This window comes from Quercus lobata, chromosome 6, assembly GCF_001633185.2.
Source record: "Quercus lobata isolate SW786 chromosome 6, ValleyOak3.0 Primary Assembly, whole genome shotgun sequence".
Lineage (NCBI taxonomy): Eukaryota > Viridiplantae > Streptophyta > Magnoliopsida > Fagales > Fagaceae > Quercus > Quercus lobata.
In genome coordinates this window covers 46,411,037-46,431,552 of record NC_044909.1, presented here as the reverse complement: position 1 = coordinate 46,431,552, position 20,516 = coordinate 46,411,037, and the positions used below count along the sequence as shown (strand labels likewise).

The window sequence follows — 20,516 nt, the reverse complement described above, 5'->3', positions numbered from 1 at the left end:
ATTGATTGCTTTGTCGGCAAATGAAGTTTTTGGTATCTACCGAGATATTATCTAATTTATCTCTGGTTGAGAATATACCTCACGGCAGCTATACTTCAGCAAGAAATTTGGTCCATATCTTGGTTGGAATAATAGCAAGTGGAAGAATCAAAAGCCACAATGTAAGTAACAAAGAAAATTCATATTAAAAATTAGAGCCAAGATTTAGTAGTGTAAAGTTGGATGCTGAGTTTTACCTTGAACGTTATTGCCATTTAACTTGTACATGAAATGTACCGGATCAATTATATAGTCATTGTCATTTGATCACCAGCCAAAGAAGGGGAGTATTATTCTTGATACCGATGCATTGAAATAAAATGACGTTATCATGATAAACTGCTTATTATTCCAAAATTTTAAACTGTTAAAAAATAGTGAATTTAATTAAAACTCATTCTTAATAAGGGAGCTTAACATGTGGGATATTTAACTTTTTCAAATGGGAGGTGGAGCAGAGATATGGTTCGAACTAAGGAATTTATGCTCTGATATCATATAATTTATTGCTTATCTTGAGCGCTAAAGTTGTTAGGGAAGAGTGAATTTAATCATCATTTAACCATTATTCTAACAAGCAATACTCTTATATACGGGAGAACCAGACCAAGAACTTCTGCTGGTTTTTAACTTTAAGCTGGTACTCTGCTATATGGACTTTGAGAGTACAAGAAAAAGTACAAATTAAAATGGCTGTTCTGGATTTATCTGCCAGGTAAGGTTACCAGTTCTCAAGTTGTAGGTACCCTCACGTGGTCCAGGAATAACTCTGAGCTAGCAAAGATCATTGATTGAATCGCCCAACACAATATAATTCATCTTCCTCCCCTCTCTCAGAAGATCCATACAGTATTCCAGGTTTCTAATTTTAACTATAATGGAGAGCCACTATGTTATCCTACTGTCTGATTGCCTGTCAGACTGTCATGATCTTGCCAAGTATTGTGATGGTTCAAAGAACATGAAGTTAAGAAAAGTGGATGTAAATTTTACGAGGATGATCATTAATGACATTCACCATGCATCAAATAAGTCACTTCTTAACCTACTACTCGTAGACTAGAGGGAGCCCTCACCAACCTTGCCTAGGTTTTCAATGATTAGTAGAATTGTTGGAATTTTGACAAGTAACAATGTATGGTCGGCTAAGAGATTGGTCTTGCACTGAATTGTAGTGGCAAGAGTGAGCGGACTGGTTGATAACATAGTTTTATGGGCAAATTATAACTTACTCATATGTGATTTGGCTGAAATTTAAGTTGTCTACATGTAGTTTAAAATTCCATGATACAAGTGTTCCGATGGATAATTTTTGATTTTATTTGATCTTGTATTTTTATGTTTTTTGTGTTTTTGGTGGAGAGGGACATAAATATGGAGCAAAATTACATATTTAGCTATGTTTTTAATAGAGGTGGGTTATAAAAATCTAACTGAGTTAACCATAGGTAGTAAAGTATCAAATTTCAAATTACAGATAGGTAACTTAAATTTCGGCCAAATCACAAGTGGATAAATTGTAATTTGCCCTAATTTTATTTGGTTTGGTGTGGATAATTTGATAGTTAGGGGAGGGGAGATTTGAATCTGAAATGTTTCTATTAAAAACATCAGTAGGTGGCAATTGAATTACAAGACTCTTGGCTTTGTAGGTTAAAGTGATGTCCACAAGATGGTACTATATTTATTTCATTGATATGCACATGCTAGTCTGATTAAGCCATGTAAAAATTATTGTCTTTCCAAATCGCTAATCAATTATAGCTTGTTCTTGTACCAAAATTTGAACTTTTGATCAATAAGACATGATATTTAACAAAGGAGAGCCTATTTTAACTGCAGAATATGTTCTTCAACTACACTCCTCAAAAAAAAGGAGTTGAAACTTGAAATATTATTTCCCTTTAATAGAATGATGTCAAATTCAAGACTAGAAGATGACAAGGAGAGTTATCCCTCCCCCTCAATGTGTGACTGAGAGAGAGAGGAGAATCAATGATAAGGAGGTAAGACCACTAGGCCTTTTATCCAGGAAAGCTATCACTTATCATCATACGTAAACAATTTTAGCACCACAAAATAACAGAGGAAATGCCACAAGAGGCCTTGGTGCCATGTAACTTGAGGAAGTAAAGTCTTCCCACACCCGCATATGCATGCAGTGCCCTACAAAAAGAGCAACATTTGTTAGTTTGCAAATGCTGATTATGCAATCAAACGATGTTACAAAGGCACAATATTCCATTGAGCTAGCTAAAATCATGGAGGTATCAAACAAGGCCTACAACTACTTTACAATTTCAGATATTGAATGCAAGGGTAAAATATAAAGCTAAGATAGCGAAGGCATATCTGTCCAATTGACATGTGAGATATAATAAGGACAAATTCTGTCACAACTCACAAGCTAGAAATATCTTTTGATTTAAGTTGCCTTAGATGGGTAACTCATTGAACACTAGAAATGGAAGATGGTTAGGTTACGAGTTGCTTTCAATTAACTAAGAAGTGCAATAAACAGTAATTATCATGGTACATTTGATCCTGGTTAGTCTTTGATTACACAGACTACTCCAGCCATTAGCATGATACATCTGATCCTTTGTCCACTGACAAGTTACTAATAAAGGACTCCAACTTGCTTGTGATATTGTGATATATAATCAAGGAATATTGCTGGTCAAATTTATAGGGCCCATCCTTTATTACTGATTCTCCTCTTACACATGCTGTTCCTTCCTTGTCCTTCTGGTGCTCCATCTTGTGGTTCCTAAGGGGACGAGTCACTTTAATTTCCACCCTTCCCTAGGATATATTCGCCCAACTGGCTTAACCCCACCATTGCTTTTCCTCCTGCTTATAAGGAGCTCCTTGGTCATCTCTCTTCCATACCATCCCTTGACTTTGAGTCATCTTTCTTGACTGCAACAACCATTCTTTTTTGTTCTCCCTTCCCTTTTGTGGGATTCACTTTTGTCACACTCTTTCATTCACATTTAGATTCCAACCTACTTCCTGAAATTATCATCCTCCAAAGCCTGTCAAAGTACCTCTTGTCAGTTGTTCTCGTAGTGCATTTAAATAAATATCCACCAATGGCATCCAACTCTCTCAGTTCCTCACGTAGCTCTAGCTCCTCTTGGACTACTAAGGAGAACAAAAAATTTGAAAAGGCCCTGGCTGAGTATGATAAGGACACCCCTGACCGCTGGCAGAAGGTTGCCAAAGCTGTAGGAGGAAAATCTGCTGAGGAGGTGAAGAGGCACTATGAGATCCTTATAGAGGATGTCCAGCACATTGAGTCTGGCAGAGTCCCATTCCCTAATTACAGGTCAAGTGGTAACAATGGCTAAGACATTGTGTATGATCAGTAGGGGTAATAACTAGTTACTTTCTACTAAGAGCAGTGTTTGTTTGTTTGTTTTTTTTTTTTTTTTTTTTTGACAAACAGCAGTGTTTGTTATACACACTGTTTTGCATATTCGTACACACACACACAAAATGCACTGAAATAGTGATTCATTTTGTGCGTGTGTAGGGATGTGTAAAATAGTGTGTAACAGCATTTAGCTTTTGACTAAAGTAGTAGAGCCAAATAATTTCTTTGCACACAGCTTTCCACATGCATCCATTTTTCCATTCAGTCATTACCTCCACAATTAACATATATACACTGCATATTGGTGGCTGAAATGAAAGGATAATGCTATTTCACCTAATTCCTCACTTTGAATTATGGTGCAATGACACATCTAAATCAATGACTAGAATGCTAGTTAGCTGTTCAATATATAAACAAAAAATGATGGGCAACACTGTTCCAAATGGTATATCTGCAATGCACTTTTAGTTCCTTTCAGGTCCTTATAAGTTACAAACCATAGGAAATCCCAGTTAATTTCTGCACCATCATCACCTTAGAAGTAATTCCTGCTGTAGGGTCAGGCAATTATTCTTGAAAGTGAAGGTTGTGAACTCTGATGTGATAGTTCTACGTGGTCCATCAATTTCTCCAATTCATCATAAGGCCAACATGTTGTTTACCTGACTGCTTATTATCACTTTTATTTAATGAAAAAAGCCAATGCCTGACCACACTCCTGCAATTTCTTATCCTGTCCCTAAGCCAAACAAAGCCCACATGAGATCTAATCCTGCCACTTCTGGATAACTCTCGTCAATGGTCCTATGCTTACTAGTTCAAACAATTGCCATGTGAGATACACTACTTGGCTTCTGTTTTCTGATTTCTAAGATGATTCTCTTTTAAACCCTACTCAATATTTTATTCTATCTTCAGTCCTAAGTCCTAAGCAACCTTTTCTTAATATTATTTTTTTAAAATTTTCCCCTTTGTCTTCATTCAGAACCAGTTCTTTCTCAACCCATCTGAAACTTTTGGCTACAATAATGATTTAAATGATAGCTTTTCTATAATTTGGATCTTTTCAACCTTGTCATGTTGATCCATAACCTTTTCAAATAATATATTTTTTTCTTCGGACTAAAACTACTTTCATTACTTTTTTCCTGGCAGGTCTTGAAGTAACTAAGGTTCCAGAGTTCCAATGAAGTTCAAGACGATCTCAGTGGTTATCATACTATCATAAGCAGACTGTAAACAATAGCATATTGCAAAAAGTATCGAACTAGATCAAGTTCTTCTTTTGTTGTGTTCCTTTCCATATATACACGCACGTATGCGCGTGCGCTTGTCTTGGTTTTTTTTTTTTTTTTTTTTGAGAAAGAGTGCGCTAGCTTGTCTTGTTTAATTGTGTTAGTAGTCTGGTATTAAGAATTCTCTGTATGAAGCAAGTATTATTATTAAGCATGTGAATAAGTTTCCACTCCTCGGTGTAAAATGTTAATTGTTTCTTTTGAAACTAATTATTATAACTGTTCATGTGCAAATATATCCTGGAAATAAAATTGTTGAAGATTTCAAATATGAGCAACGCAAGATAAAAAAGAGAGTACATAGAGAACAACAAAATTGATTTACGTGCTTCGACAGTATATCAAAATAATGATCATCAAATATCAATGAATTTATACCACCCAAGAAACTCCAATCCAATTCTAATATATATGCATGATGCCTCTTAACAAGAGACCAGTGTTACTTTTCCATTCAGAATATGAGCCATTATCTTTAACAAAAGTGGAGAATTTATACACCTTAGAGCATCCACATCAGTTGGTAGATACTATTGTATAATACAAAAACTCCTTCATTTTACACATTTTGATAAAAAAAACACCTACATCAATAAGCGTAAAGTTATGCAAAAATATACAAATGCTACAATGACCGTGTATATATGCATAATCACTGTAGCTCGTGTATTTACTATTTTAATAATTTCTTCTCTCTCCTACGTCTCACTCTCATCTCAACTCTCTCTTTCTCGTTTCATCACAGCTCTCTCTTTCTCTCATCTCAACTCTGCAAAGCCGATTAGCTTCTCCTTCTTTTTCAAAATCTCAGGCTTCGAAGACGAAGACGACGATAGCTCGACGGAGATATTGCGCGCCACGGACTGAGTCCAATCAGCAAGTTTGGATGACAAGTGAGTTGGGAATGCCGATGTGGGTGACGAAGTATTGATTGGACAGAGACAGTGACGGAGAATTGATCGGACGGGTGTAATCCGCGGCTGGGTGTGGGTGATTTTGTTTTGCTTCGATCCGCGTTGAGATTCGCGGTCGGCTGGGTGTGGGTATCCAAGGGCTCAATCCGCGTTGAGAATTCACGGTCGAGCTTCCAGTTTCGCGTCGAGAAGACGGTAGTTGGCTGGGTGATTTTGTTCTATTTGATCGTTGATGGTGGCAAGGTGTGGGTGATTTTGGGTTTGTGTTAGGTCTGTAGCTCCACGGAGAAGACGGTGGCTGGCGGCTGGGTGTGGGTGATTTTGGGTTTGTGTTGGGTCTGTAGCTCAACGAAGAAGACGATAGCTTGACGATGAAGACAGTGGCTGGGTGTGGCTGATTTTGGATTTGTGTTGGGTCTATGAGAGGGTTCCAGAGAGGAGAAGGAATGAAATAATAAAAAAAGGTAAAAAGAATGGATATTTTATTGAATAAATGTGTAGAATAGATAAATTGATTTGTGCGTATTAAAGTGGATGTGTAAAATAGAAAAATTAGATTTTTTCTTGCAAAATAGACAGAAAATTTGCATGAACTGATGTGGTTGCTCTTATGCTGGTAAAATGACTTTTATAAGTGAGCATGAAAATAGGAATTATTATTGATGGTCTCACTAGAAAAAAAAAAAAAAAAAAAAAAACTTATTAAGTAGGGGCAAAGTCGGGGGGGGGGGTGTTGAGAGGGGGCAACTGCCCCTTGACTCCTTTGAAATTTTCTTAGCTATAGGTATATGAGAAAAGCTTGCCCCCTCTGATTCATTAACATAGGAAAAAAAACAAAACAACGCTCAGTAAAAGGAATTAAAAACTGACACAGTCTTCCTTAAAAAAAGCAAAAGAACATGACAATTAACAAAGAGAGTAAGGAGTTACCTGAAATGACAAAGTCTTTTTATATTTTTATTTTTGATTTAGACACAACAAAGTTAATAAGTCAAAAAGAACTTTTAGTTTTGGCTTGTTCCACATTTTCACTTTCTCACTAATATACTGTCACAGACTCATAACACTTTTGCCTTTTATTTTTTATTTAATTTATTTAAATGGTAAGAAACACAATAATTTCTCAATAGTTGAGTTGGTAAACTCTTACTTATTTACAATTGTATATTTATTTTGTTATTAAATATTTATTAATGATTTCAAATTAATTCCCCCCCTCCCCCCCCCCCTAAACAAAAAGTCTGGCTCCGCCACTGTTAGTGAGTGAGTGCGATGTAAAAAAGGTAGCGTTGGGATCTAAATGGCTAACCTCATAGCCTCTAGATTCTCTCAAAGCATTTGAGAGAGATAGGTTGGGAATCTGAATTTGGTGATAATAATATTGCAGGAGAGCAAGTTGAGCAGATGAGGAACGAATATAAGTATCTAAAAAAAAAGAGGCAAACCAAAAAAAGGTTGAATTGGATGTCTAGTAAGGAGAGAATATGAACCAAAAAAGATTTGGAAGCATAAGACTTATTTAGGGAGATTGAAAATGAAGAATAAGGGAATGTCTGCACCTCGCAAACAACGGCCCTCATTTTTGTTGGATTATTCCAATTCTGTTTTGTGTACAAAAAAGGCATGCTAGCTCACACATGTTGTCTCAAATGAATATCACTATTACCTATACATAGAAAAATGCCTTCAAACTTTTTTTTGAACGAAAATGCCTTCAAACTTTGTTCATACTCATCGCATTTGACTAATTTATTTGTTCATACTCATATTCCGTCATGTTATAACACTTTGGTTTTGGATCATCAGATGCTATTCTTTAAAGATTGGCATATTGATATTGAAAATTAGCCATTGCTCTTGTGAATGTCGGTTGTTGATCCATGTAATGACGTGCACTTTTGCACATTCTAGAGCTCTTAGCATCCATTTGACTAATTTATTTGGCATCCACTTTGTACGGGGGTTGGTCCCGGGGTCATTGGCCCTTGGGCCCTTAACTAGAGATACAACACCTGACCCCTTCTCCTTAGACTCAAGACCTTGATCTAGACACCCCCTTGAGACTCACCATGGGTCCAATAAACATAACAGGACCATTTAACCTTGAATGTCAAAGGCAAACCACTCCTGATCAAGCTTATCTTGGTCTGGTGCATGGTTGCCCAACAGAATGATGACCTAGCTTCCCGGTATTGCCCTAGGAAGTATCGCTACCGAGAAGGCTTTTTGGAGGTGGGAATTAGTTCCAATGCTACTACCACCTCATTCACCTAAACACCCACTTACAGACGATGGAATTGGACCTTCATTTGCACTAATAGAGGGAAGTAATCATAACACCTCCACTTATCTAGAGCAATAAATAGGGGGATTAAGGGAGAAGAAGAGGGTTGGCTATTTTGGGGGAAGAATACTAAGAAAAAGAGTTAACACTCAGAGAGAGCAAATGAGTGATTCTGTGAGGAAGAGAGAAATACTGGGGGAAATAGGAGTGTATTTGGGTATGCTGAGTATAGAACCACCCATAGTAGGAAACTCGAAAGCCCACAAAACAAATAAATTGTGAGCCCAAGTAGAGGTTAAGCCCAATAGCCATATATTTTGGATACGCACAAGCTTATTTTCTTGAAAGTAAAATAAAAAGTGATTTTAAGTTTTTCACAAATAAGTTGGTCAAATGTACATTGAAAATAATAGTATAATACCACTCTCCTATTATTATTATTTTTTAATTCACTCTAAATAAAATTATTAAAATCTTAAAACTTCGAATTTTTGATTTATCACAGAGGTGGCTTTAAAAAAAAAAATCTTAAATATCCATTTTCAATAATAAGTGGATTTTAAGACATTTCAAGAATTCTGTAATAAAAATTATCCTACAAAAATCTAGAGAGTTGTATCATGGTCCAAGCCTTGGGGCCCAGTTAGATTGCTCTCCACGCAAGCCCTTTCTAGCGAAGCGCAACACAAACAAATCCCCCCCAAATTTTCAATTTTTATTTTTTTTTCTTTAGTTCCGTTTAAACCCTAAAACTAAAGCAGAAAGAGGGTTTATGGGGTTATGCTCGAGCCAGAGTACACTAAACCATTTTCCCCAATGGCCTAAAATTCCATTCAGTTTATTTTAATAATTAATAAAAATAAAAATCAGATCAGAGACAGAGCTCGAAAATCTCAGAGAGAGAGAGAGAGAAAAAGCTATGGCTGCTTCAAGAGTATCGTCGTGTATAGCAATGGCTGCGGCGGCGGCGTCCTTGTCCACCCTCTCCAACCGCGCCTACGCCGACGGTCCCTTTAATTTCTATCCTTTCTCTTCTTCTTCTTCGTCTCCGTCTCCCGAGGGAGACCAAACCTCGAAATCCAAGTCAGATAAGAAAGCCCAGGCCGAAGACTCCTCCAGAAGCTCCGGTTTCGATCCCGAATCACTAGAACGAGGCGCCAAAGCTCTTCGTGAAATCAACAACTCCCCTTACTCTAAACAGGTATTTTTTTTTTCTTTTTATATAATGAATTTGATTTTTCCTTATGCTCTGTTTGGTTGCCGAGAAAACATGGGAAAATGAAACGAAATTTGATCAATTGAGAGAACATGTGTATATGCCCAACGAAATGTAGCAATAAGATATTAATCATTTCTTTTTTCGCTTCGAATTTTTTTTTTTCATAATTCGATCTATCAAATGGCTTATTTAAAGTTAATATGGACTAAGAGAATTTTCTTATTAATATGGCTTTGGGCAGGTTTTTCAACTGATGAGAAAGCAAGAAGATGTTCGCCTTGAGGAGTTGGCCGCAGAGAAGCTTCATCACGAAGCAATTGAAGCTCAACGTGCTATCGTGAGCTATTCTCCATTTGGTTCACACTATCCACTAGCTTTAGTTAAATTATAGGATGTTGTTCTCACTGAATTATATAATGTATACATGGAATTTTTTTTTTTTTTTTTTTGAGTATATATATGTTTAAAGTAGGCCAAATGGTAGTGTTTGTTTATGTTTTCCTTAAACTGAATGCAATAATACTTCTTGTTTTAAAGTGCTAAATTTGCTCGGAATCTATGTTAAAATTTCTCTTCTAACTTTATTGTTTCCGTGTTTGACATTCAATTCATAGCCCATTTCTGCTTATTTGGGTTCTTTTGTGTATATACTCTCTCCTTGAACCATTGTGCTTTAGTGGTTCCAGGTGGTAATAGGCACAGTTGTTTTTCATTATACGGGCTCGTACACATTACACTTTGTGTCTAAGCTAAGTTTTTTGCACATGCAGAAGTAGATGTCATTGAACTTGTACCTTTTTAGCTTTGAATCTTTCAGTTGTAATGTTTAGTTGAATTGTAAAAAGCAATCTGATCAATTTTGTTTGGGAATCATTGTGGTATTCTTCCAATTCACTGTATACACTATATTTGTTTGCACTGGCAGGATAAGCAGAGGAAAATGCATGAAGAGCAAAGAGAGCTAATACAGCAACAAGGGCAGGCAAAGGCACAAATGGTGCGATATGAAAATGACCTGGCTAGAAAAAGAATGCAGGTGCAGACAGCGAAATAAATTTTTCTTTAAGTATCTTTTTTAATATATAGGACATAAACTGGGCAAACTATAACATTTTAACCAGTTAATTGGTATTTGAAAAAAGTTTCCTCCCACTAAAAGGAATCAGTAATAGCTATGGCAGTGGTGAAACTTCTTTCTATTTATATATGTGCATGTTGAGTCTGTCATTGGCCATTACCTTATGCTTTCCTTTACATAAACTGGGCAAACTATAACATTTTAACCAGTTAATTGGTATTTGAAAAAAGTTTCCTCCCACTAAAAGGAATCAGTAATAGCTATGGCAGTGGTGAAACTTCTTTCTATTTATATATGTGCATGTTGAGTCTGTCATTGGCCATTATACCTCATGCCTTCCTTTTTGACCTTCCCCTTTTGGGACCAGAATGTTCTTTTCTGCTTGAAACTTTGTTCACAATCCTCATGTATTGCAAGTGAGGAGAAAGGAATGTTCTTTGCTGCTCTCTCTGTGGACCTATTTATGTTAAAAAAATCAAATGGTAAGACTTTTACTTTAAAACAGTCAGTTACATTGTTTTCCCTCATTTTTTGCAGACAGATCATGAAGTTCAGAGGAAAAATAATGTTGAGTTGGTTAGGATGCAAGAGGAGTCCTCTATACGGAAAGAACAAGCAAGACGCGCTACTGAAGAACAGGTTCAAGCTCAGCGGCGCCAAACTGAGAAAGAGAGAGCTGAAATAGAAAGGGAAACCATAAGAGTTAAGGCCATGGCGGAGGCTGAGGGTCGAGCCCATGAAGCAAAACTGACCGAGGAACATAACAGGAGAATGCTTATAGAACGGATTAACGGTGAAAGAGAGAAATGGCTTGCTGCAATCAATACAACTTTTAGTCACATTGAAGGTATACACAATTGACAAGCTTGTATATGTATTCATGTTGTTAAGTTGCAAGGGTGACAATTTGATCCACAAATAAGTGGTTTCTTGGATCTTTGTTCAGCCATGTGCTCTGGCTGGTTTGCATCTTTTTCCTTTGTCCTTTACTTCTCAATGGATTGGCTCTCCTGGCCATTTTGTGTCATGCTTTTTAAGTTAACTGTGTAACTGTACCATATACAGCTTGAGTATTTATTTCCTTATAAAGTTACACACATGATGCAATAAGATGAAGACAAAGAACATCTTTAAGCTTTTCCAATATGATGTTAATTGTCTTCTTGTAGATAATTTTCTATTTAAAGGAAAGTTTCATAAATTTGGAATTCATTTTTTGCTTCCTAAAATATTGGGGTTTATAGTTATGAGCTTTCTACTCAGATAATTTTCTATTTAAAGGGAAGTTTCATAAACTTGGAATGTGCAATTTTAGGGTTAAAACCTTATTGCTGTCTTATGTCTTATATATAGTTTAACTTGTGCAGCTATATTTTTCTCCTATCAATACAACAAAGCTTTGTAACTTTATGAGATTACAGAATCAATGCACTGAAATGCCAAATTTGAAGATCTTTTTTAACCTGAACTTAATAAATTAAGTTCTTACACAGAACACTTAATTTGTCTTGGAAATGCAATTCTTTGTGATTATTTTATATTTATTAGCTATTGGAACCTTTTCTCCATATATTTTTCTATTTCTCTCGTTATTCTTAAAAATTTATTATGTTTAGGACATGAGATGCATTGTAGAACATGATAGCAAAATTACAGAAATTGATACTCACATTATGGTGCATGAATTGAAACATTGGAAGCTGTTTATTCCATTTTATAAAAGATTTTGATCTAAGCTTCTATACTCTTGTGTATCAGGTGTATCTAATTATTGATTGGGCTTCAAATTGTTATTGATATTAATAATTGCCATTAAGGTGGAATGCAGTACCTAATGACTTGACCATTGCTGAACTCTAATCTGCAGGGGGTTTTAGGGTCTTACTGACTGATAGGAATAAGTTGATTATGACTGTTGGAGGAGCCACTGCATTAGCTGCAGGAGTATATACAACTAGGTTTGTTTTCTGGTCTTCTCATTGTGTTCTTTTTTGGTCACTTCAGTAAAAAACATACTTTTTTGGTTGCAGTTTTTTTTATGCAGGTCATATTTCTGTCATTTTTATCTTTTTCTCAGTGAATATCAACTTAACAAGTATGAAAAATGGGATTTGTGGCTGTTGCTTGGTCCATCCATTCATAGACCTGGTTAGAAATCATGCAAGAATCCTCCTTATCAAATTAAATAAATAAATAGATCTTGCAATAATTCCAATCATGATGCATGGACAAGTGGCATAATTTGACTTGAAGAGATGTTGGATGGGGATGAAACTTGGACTTACCACAACAACATATGTTTATGAGAACATTGAGAAGGCATGTGCCAAAAAAAAGAAAAAGAAAGTGGAGTGTATGGGACCAAGGCAGTTGCTGCAACGTCCACCATCTTTGACATCACTACCTCTGCCTTCCCCTCCCTCAACCTACTATCAACACTAACCTCCGACATGACTCCACCACCTCTACTACATTGCAGTCTTTCATTACATTTGTTGCACCACTACTATTGTGTAATGGTTCTCATCAAGTGTACTCTATCAACCTATTTGATAGAATAAGTGAAGTAGAAATGTGTTCACTTTTAGTCTCCGATGACTATGATTAAAGCCTTGGTATACTTTTATCTGTCAAGAATCCCTGCCCATTGAATAACTTAATTGTTTATTTATTTTTTGATAAGTAAGTAATGCTTTATTGAAAGAAAACTGAACTTTACAAGAAACCAAAGCACACAAGCAGTGTACTAAGGAGACAGTAGAACAACAGATTACAGTGCATAAAAATTACAACTATCCAGCAAATCAAACTGAATAACTTAATTGTTCTCAAGTACTTGTAGATGATATGATCATGATGTTTATACTTGAAATTGGATAAGTCGTTTAATTTTCTCTGATGGTCTTCCCCCATGTTTACAGAGAAGGAGCAAGGGTTATGTGGAGTTATGTTAATCGGATTCTGGGGCAGCCATCACTTATTCGGGAATCATCCATTGCAAGATTTCCAGGGTCAGAACTAATTTCTCAAGCAAAAAATAAAATTTTGAAATCTAGTACATCAGCTGGAGCAGCAGGGCCTGTGGGAAGTAAAAATGGTCATGGAAATATTGTTCTCCATCCTTCATTGCAAAGGAGAATAGACCAACTTTCTCGTGCTACAGCAAACACTAAAACTCATCAGGCACCCTTTCGTAATATGATGTTTTATGGACCTCCTGGCACTGGCAAAACTATGGTTGCCAGGGAGATAGCTCGGAAATCGGTATGCTGTTAACTTACGACTTCATTGTACTAATATTTGATACCTGCTGCCAAACTTGTATGTTCCTTGTTGCCTTTTATTGGTCTTTTACGTAATAGAAGTATATCTCAAAGTGTAATATGTATAAAGAGGATATGAACAGAAGAACCTGGATTAACAAATAGGAGCCTTAAAAAAAAGTTACCATTGTATAAATGAAGATGTTAATTTCATTGATTATTATTCTTTTTTTCTTTTTCTTTTTCTTTTGTACTGATTTAGAAATTGAAATACTTGTGATAAAAAAAAGAAAAAAGAAAAGGAAATACTTGTTTCAAAACAATCAGTGATTTACTAACGAATTCCAGATATATTTGTGATATAGATATGTTATAGTTCACAATGACATTAAACTTAAGTAGATTTGGTGACATCTTCTCAGATAAGAGGCATTGATATGGTAAATATTTTATACAATTTAACTTTCAGGACCTATCCAATATATTTGTGGTGTTTACAGCCCTCTTACTTTTTATGAGGGGAATGGCTTCAATGGCTGAGAATATTTTTTATTATTTTCTTTTTGCTACCGTTGACCCTTGAGTCTTCTCATACAGGGTTTGGATTATGCCATGATGACAGGAGGAGATGTTGTGCCACTGGGTGCACAGGCCGTTACTAAAATTCACCAGATATTTGATTGGGCTAAAAAATCGAATAAAGGTTTACTGCTTTTTATTGATGAGGCAGATGCTTTCTTATGCGAGTAAGATTTTCTTTTCTTTCTTTTTCATTTTTTGAAGGTTAAGCTTCTCTCTGCCTGTTATTATTTTATCAAGTTTCTTGGTCGGTTATTTTTTCATTTATATGATGCTGATAAGGTTTTGAAATCTTAATTACTTCTCGTGAAGTTACCATTGCTTATAATGCAGTCTGGATAAGTTGGTGGAATCCCAAGAGTCTCACTGTTGTAAACTTTGCATTTATAGCAGCACCTAAATATATCCTCATGGACTTGTATGTGACTTCATATGTAACAAAGCTCAGTACGTCGATTACACATTCTCTCATTCATGCATTTAATTAAAAATTCCAGCTTACTCTAATTTTTTCTTCATAAAGATCTTTTGTTGGCTTCTATTTTCATGATATTTGTTTCAAAAAGTTCTCCAGTAAGAATAGTGTGAAATACACTCTGATTAAGACTACTCTCATTCCTCAATATACAACTGAAAACCAAAACTGTTACTGCTTTTTTTTTGCCCCCCCCCTAATGTTTAGTGGCAATAAGTTAAATAGTTTAGAACAAATTATGTGCTCATGTCATGTATATATTGCCAGAGTTCTTTGGTGAATCATGATTATGAGTTTCTTCTGGCAATCAATTTTGTAATTGTACTATTGATCCAATGCAGGCGCAACAGTACACATATGAGTGAAGCACAACGAAGTGCTCTAAATGCACTGCTTTTCCGAACTGGAGATCAGTCTCGAGACATAGTGCTTGTTCTCGCCACAAACAGGCCTGGTGATCTTGACAGTGCTGTTACTGACCGCATTGATGAAGTCATTGAGTTTCCAATTCCAGGGGAGGAGGAACGTTTTAAACTGCTGAAACTCTACTTGCACAAGTACCTTTCTGATGAGGGTGACAGCACAGCTAAGTGGGGTGTTTTGTTCAAGAAAAAGACACAAAAGATAACTATCAATGATGTATCTGATGATGTGATCCGAGAGGCTGCGCGACAGACTGAAGGGTTCTCTGGCCGTGAGATAGCAAAACTAGTTGCCAGTGTCCAAGCAGCTGTTTATGCACGCCCAGATTGTGTGTTGGATACCCAGCTGTTTAAAGAAGTTGTAGATTACAAGGTTGTGGAGCATCACCAACGAATAAAACTAGCTACTGAGGGTGGTCTACCAGCTTTTAGCTAGGGAACATGCATCTGAGACTTCACTTGCAGAGTAGAAAAGCAGGCTTCTTTTTTATAAAGCCCAAATATTGGAAAATTTTGCTGTGTTTTAATCATGTTTTACCTTTTATATATAATGGAGTGATTGTCATTCTTTTTTAAAAAGGGGGGGGGGGGGGGTGTTTGATAAATTGATCTTCCTTTCCTTCCTCCCTCTCTCTCTCTCTCTCTCTCTCTCTGTGCGCAGTGTATTGGAATGAGAAGATATCAATTTGGATCATACACTGTGAGACACCCGCTGGCCGCTGCACTTGAGATAATTCTTGCTTTGAAATCAGATTAGATTCTTTGAGTGTGTGAGGGAATGGGCTGCAATTGCTAAGGCCCAAGCTGTGCACTCACCTGGTAACTGTGGTCCAGTCTACCTAGGATTTTTAGAGTATCCACAGCAGTGGAGCTAAAAATATAGCAATTTAGTTCCACCAAAAGTTACTTTATCTATTTTATTTACACATATGCCACAGCAGTAGATCTATTTTAGCTTTCAATACAATAAAATAATATAAATACCACAATAAAATAATATAACCCCTATAATAAAATAATATATCTCACTCCCAAAAAATTTTAACAACACCAACCACAACCACTTCTACAATCAGCCATAGCCACCGCAGCCGTCGCCACCACCACCGCCGCCACCACCACCACCACCAGTCCACAGCAGAAGAAAAAATAAAAAAAAAAACCAATATCTCCAATATTTTTCCTCTACCGGACCAAACAAATTCACCGATCACAATCAAAATAAAAAATCATAAATCACAAACAAGTAGCACGTCGGCGAGCTCCATGGGTTTCAGACCGGCGGCTTGATGAGCAAGCGATCGGCGGCGTGAGATGAGGCGTGAGGCGGCGTGAGGCGACACAACGTCGGCGAGCTTCGATGATCTTCAGACCGGCGGCTTCGATGAGCTTCAGACCGACAGCTTCGATGAGCTTCAGACCGGCGACTTGATGAGCAAGCGATCGGTGGCGTGAGGCGTGAGGCGGCGTAAGGCAATCGGCGGCGTGAGGAGATCGGCGGTGGAAGAGAAGTTTGCTTGAGAGATAGAGATGAGAGAGTGACTGGGGAGATATTTAGCAAAAAAAAAGACTGGGGAGATGAGAGAGTGACTGAGAGAGAGACTGAGAAAGAAGAGAGAAGAGCGAGAATAACTATTATTTTATTAACCGGCCGAATAAAAAATTCATTTTTTTTTTTTGCTATCAGCTACAGTGCACATCTATATATAGATGTGCACTGTAGCGGAACATCTAAATTTTTTCCTTATACCTCCATTATTGCAGCGTATCTTTTGGATATGTGGAACTAAATTTTAACAATATAGCAATATACCTCCACTACTGTGAATTCTCTTAGAGCTTTACAATCAAGAACATCAGACAGTGGTGGAAGCTTTTAGCAAATAATCCGGAAGCAGACTCTTTCCTTTTATTTTCTCGGACCCTGTAATTTTTTGTCTGTTTTCTTTTACTTTTTTTATGAATAGTGTTCAAACACGCCTTGTCCAAAAAATAGAAGAAAGAATGTATCATTTAGACATTTACTATGCAACCAGTCAAATGGTTAAGACTTGATTTTATCAAAAAAAGACAAGAAAAAAAGACTTGATTTTAAATTTGTAGCGATTTTTCATTTCTTGGAAACTCAAAATTTTACTCCTCTTTTTTCAGGCCCCAGCTTCTGTGGGCCTCGTGTCTCCGTCTGGACCAGGAGACTTTTTCTTTTTGAAATGGCAAATGAAATGAGCGCTTTCAGCCCTGCTTTTTCGGTGGAGCCAGACTCGCTAATGCGAGAGAGACAAAAGTGGAGGGGACACGGGCAAACTAGGCTTGGATAAGCAACAAGTGGCGCAACCATAGCATATTAGCATTGTTCATACTCATAACCATCCTAAGTAACCGCCACGTAATCCCCTAGTGTTGCCACTTGGGGACCGACTTGAACGACAACCATCTCTCACTGATTTTTATAAAAAAAAAGGCAATACCGCTAATAAGAATATCTTGAAAACTCACTTGAATCAATCTCTAACTTTGGTTACCGCTTTATATTTGAACAAACTTTTCATTGAGACTGAGAGGGACATATGGCAAAGAGAGAGACTTTGATATTGGTGTTATGGGTAGTGATCATGTGGGTGGGTATTTGTTGGTGTTTGGACATGGACACTGCGAAGGAAACGATGAATGAAGCAGCAGGGAATGCCAAGGAGAAAGCAGAGGAGACCAAACAAAGGGCTGCCGAAGCAACGCAAGATGCCAAGGACACAACTGATTCCTGGGCCGATTGGGCTTATGAAAAGTTGGCTGAGTATTCACCCATTACTCTCTTCACACTTTTTATTATTATTATTTTTTTTAATGTGAATTTTTTTTAGCATTGATCATGATATCTAACATATTTTTGATCTCTCCTGCGGCTAATTTCTAACTCTGATAAGATCAATCTTTTATGTGACCCAATATGTCATGTTTTCAGTTCTTATTTTAGGGTATTGAAATTACATATACAGTGTGATATAAAACAAAATGACATGATTAGCAAACTTTCATAACTGTTCTCCTAGGAGAGAGAGAGATAAAGGTTGAGTGAGTCCCACAAGAGACATTAAGTGGGGATAGGAACATATTGGTGCCCTAATTGCATACTATAATGAGTCAATGAACTGTTTAGGATGAGAATGAATCACCTTTTATCTCAAGCTTGATCCAAGGCAACCCATTGCTCTAGCCCTTGATTTTATGACTTAATGGTCTAAATTCATATCTTTCTTGCATCACGACAAACTTTGATATATTTAGGTTTCCTTGACAAGGAGGAATCTTATGTGACGAATATATGTATCACTTTCTCATGTAGGTGAGAATAAATATATATCACTTTTACATGTAGGTGAGATTTTTATACGCGGGTCATGGGTCCCATACACATGCGAAAGAAGCGTTACATGTACTAGTTGCATAAGAAACTTTTTTGTCAACAAGGGGTGATATTTAAGTGACGTATATATGTAACATCACTTTGATATGTATGTGAGACATCTAGGTAAAATGACCTATCAAAAAAAAAAAAAAAAAAAGACATCTAGGTAAAATGAGTATCGCTTATACCCGTTATATATGTAACATCACTTTGATATGTATGTGAGACATTTAGGTAAAATGAATATTGCTTATATCCGTTACATAAGACACTTTTTTGTCCGTAAGAAAGATATAAGCCGAACATCTTTTTGGCAACTATGATTATCTTTTATGCTTTGAAAGGTAATTGATCATTATGCTGCAATGTTTTATTAGGGGAATTGGATTTAGACAAGAAAATGCAAGAGAAGGAGCCCAAGACATGATGGATAAAGCTGGGGATGCTGCGTGGAAGGCCACAGATACAATGAATTCTGCCGCATCTGGTATTCGTTTGTGCTAACAATGACTTTTTTGCATTAACAAGTAATTTTTAAAAAAAAAATCTTTTACTGTATATATTTTTTCTTTGGGTTTTCCAGATACATCAAATTATGCTTCCCAGAAGGTTGGGGATGCAGCTAACACCGCTTATGAAAAGGCGGGTGGTATGAAGGACTTTGCATCTGAGAAAGTGGGTCAAACTATAAGAATGGTTTCAGATAAGGCTGGTGATGCCAAGGACACAATGGCAGAAGCAGTGTCATATGGAAAAGACAAAGGAGGTGATGCTTACAATGATGCTAGTGAGACAGTAAACATGGCTACAGAAACTGCCTATGATAAGGCTGGTGATGCTGAAGAGATGATGGAAGGAGCAATGAGGTATGGAAAACATAAAGCAGGCAATATGTGTGATGGAGCTAAAGAGAAAATTAACACGGTCTCAAACATGGCTACAGATGTGGCCTATGATAAAGCCAATGATGCTAAAGAGATGATGTCTGGGGCAGTTGAGTATGGAAAAGAGAAAGCAAGTGATGCCAAAGATACAATGAACATGGCTTCAGAGAAGGCTTATGATGCCAAAGATACAATGGCAGATAAAGTAGGCAATACATATGATGAAGCTAAGGAGAAAATAAATGTGGCTTCAAATGTGGCCTCAGATAAGGCCTATGATACCAAAGAGGAGGACTCTTACATGTCAGCCAAGGATACCGTGACTGAACAAGCCAAGGCTAAATATGAGGCTGCTAAGGAGAAGGCTTCGGAAGCCACAGTCAATCTTGGGGATAAGATGAGGAAGAATAAAGCAGAGCTATGAAGTGGACAAACTACTTTTAGCAATGTTATCTTGCTGAAGCCATCTGTGACTGTGAGTTTACGTTTATTGCTATGTTTCCTTCTTTTCTGATAATATGTTCTTTGAAACATATTTAGGATAATGAAATTTGTATCCAAGGAATTAATTGTTTTTTCTTCTTCTTTTTATTTTTGGTATGACTTACGAATTCAAATGCAAAAGCTGTTCGGAGATACTTTGTTGTTCTCATTTTGGGTATGCTCTTGGATGTTCTCAATTTGGGTGTGGAATTAACGGAATCCCCTATTATGTACATGTCCAAAGTACTAAATAACTCGGGTTAGGTTACATTTCAGGAATATGAATTTAAGTTAGGAGTAGATTCTACATTAATGTGAAAATGTTACAAATCCAGCATAGAAATTTTATTGCTTTGCGACTTTTATGATGTAATTTTAGGAATAAAAGGCAAAACTGGAATCTAACTCGAGAATTTAAACATAATTTTTGAAGGGTTTGTACAAGCTTGAATCCTTATTTTGTTGTCCATGGTGCTATCAAGTGTAGTTAAAATCGATAGAAATTAAATGTTGTAGGCTTTACCATAATTAATCATTTAATTCTGCATGGACATTAATGAAGATTTAATAGTTGTAGGACATGCCCTAATTAATCATTTATTTCTGCTTAGCTAGACGTTGATGAAGTGATAGATCATCGTGCCAACTCAGGGGTTTTGAATGTATTCAAGGAGAAAATAACTGAGAAGGACAATAACCTGTAAATTCTTATAAATTTAGGTGGACATTGGGTACCTCATTAAAGATATACATCAAATCAAAGACATCAAGCTAGGTTTTCAACAAGGTTTGACAT

General features: G+C 36.6%; 3 protein-coding genes across 4 annotated transcripts; all 3 read left to right on the top strand.

Moving 5' to 3' along the window:
* Window positions 1-2,785: 2,785 nt before the first annotated feature.
* LOC115994079 (protein RADIALIS-like 3) lies at window positions 2,786-4,868 on the top strand. 2 transcript variants are annotated; one of them, XM_031118104.1, is made up of 2 exons: window positions 2,786-3,370; window positions 4,577-4,868. In XM_031118104.1, exons 1-2 carry the CDS (start codon window positions 3,135-3,137, stop codon window positions 4,581-4,583), a joined length of 243 nt encoding a protein of 80 aa, XP_030973964.1. In that variant the 5' UTR covers window positions 2,786-3,134; the 3' UTR covers window positions 4,584-4,868. The 2 variants fall into 2 exon arrangements, with proteins under 2 accessions (XP_030973964.1, XP_030973963.1); XM_031118103.1 differs by having other exon boundaries at window positions 2,789-3,415.
* Window positions 4,869-8,572: 3,704 nt separating this feature from the next.
* Window positions 8,573-15,516, top strand: LOC115995346 (ATPase family AAA domain-containing protein 3C). The gene is made up of 8 exons (XM_031119869.1): window positions 8,573-9,115; window positions 9,375-9,470; window positions 10,059-10,169; window positions 10,749-11,058; window positions 12,079-12,169; window positions 13,133-13,475; window positions 14,072-14,220; window positions 14,870-15,516. The coding sequence occupies exons 1-8, from the start codon at window positions 8,834-8,836 to the stop codon at window positions 15,384-15,386; spliced, it is 1,899 nt and encodes a 632-aa protein (XP_030975729.1). The 5' UTR covers window positions 8,573-8,833; the 3' UTR covers window positions 15,387-15,516.
* Window positions 15,517-17,407: 1,891 nt separating this feature from the next.
* On the top strand, window positions 17,408-19,875 carry LOC115993795 (late embryogenesis abundant protein D-29-like). The gene is made up of 3 exons (XM_031117768.1): window positions 17,408-17,741; window positions 18,731-18,840; window positions 18,937-19,875. Exons 1-3 carry the CDS (start codon window positions 17,518-17,520, stop codon window positions 19,659-19,661), a joined length of 1,059 nt encoding a protein of 352 aa, XP_030973628.1. The 5' UTR covers window positions 17,408-17,517; the 3' UTR covers window positions 19,662-19,875.
* The last annotated feature ends 641 nt before the right edge of the window (window positions 19,876-20,516 follow it).

Coding starts and splice junctions, on each gene's coding strand:
- LOC115995346 (XM_031119869.1), top strand. CDS start 8,834: ATGGCTGCTTCAAGAGTATCGTCGTGTATAGCAATGGCTGCGGCGGCG. Junction 9,471..10,058: donor TTGAAGCTCAACGTGCTATC/GTGAGCTATTCT, acceptor TTGCACTGGCAG/GATAAGCAGAGGAAAATGCA. Junction 14,221..14,869: donor GCAGATGCTTTCTTATGCGA/GTAAGATTTTCT, acceptor GATCCAATGCAG/GCGCAACAGTACACATATGA.
- LOC115994079 (XM_031118103.1), top strand. CDS start 3,135: ATGGCATCCAACTCTCTCAGTTCCTCACGTAGCTCTAGCTCCTCTTGG.
- LOC115993795 (XM_031117768.1), top strand. CDS start 17,518: ATGGCAAAGAGAGAGACTTTGATATTGGTGTTATGGGTAGTGATCATG. Junction 17,742..18,730: donor GCTTATGAAAAGTTGGCTGA/GTATTCACCCAT, acceptor ATGTTTTATTAG/GGGAATTGGATTTAGACAAG. Junction 18,841..18,936: donor AATGAATTCTGCCGCATCTG/GTATTCGTTTGT, acceptor TGGGTTTTCCAG/ATACATCAAATTATGCTTCC.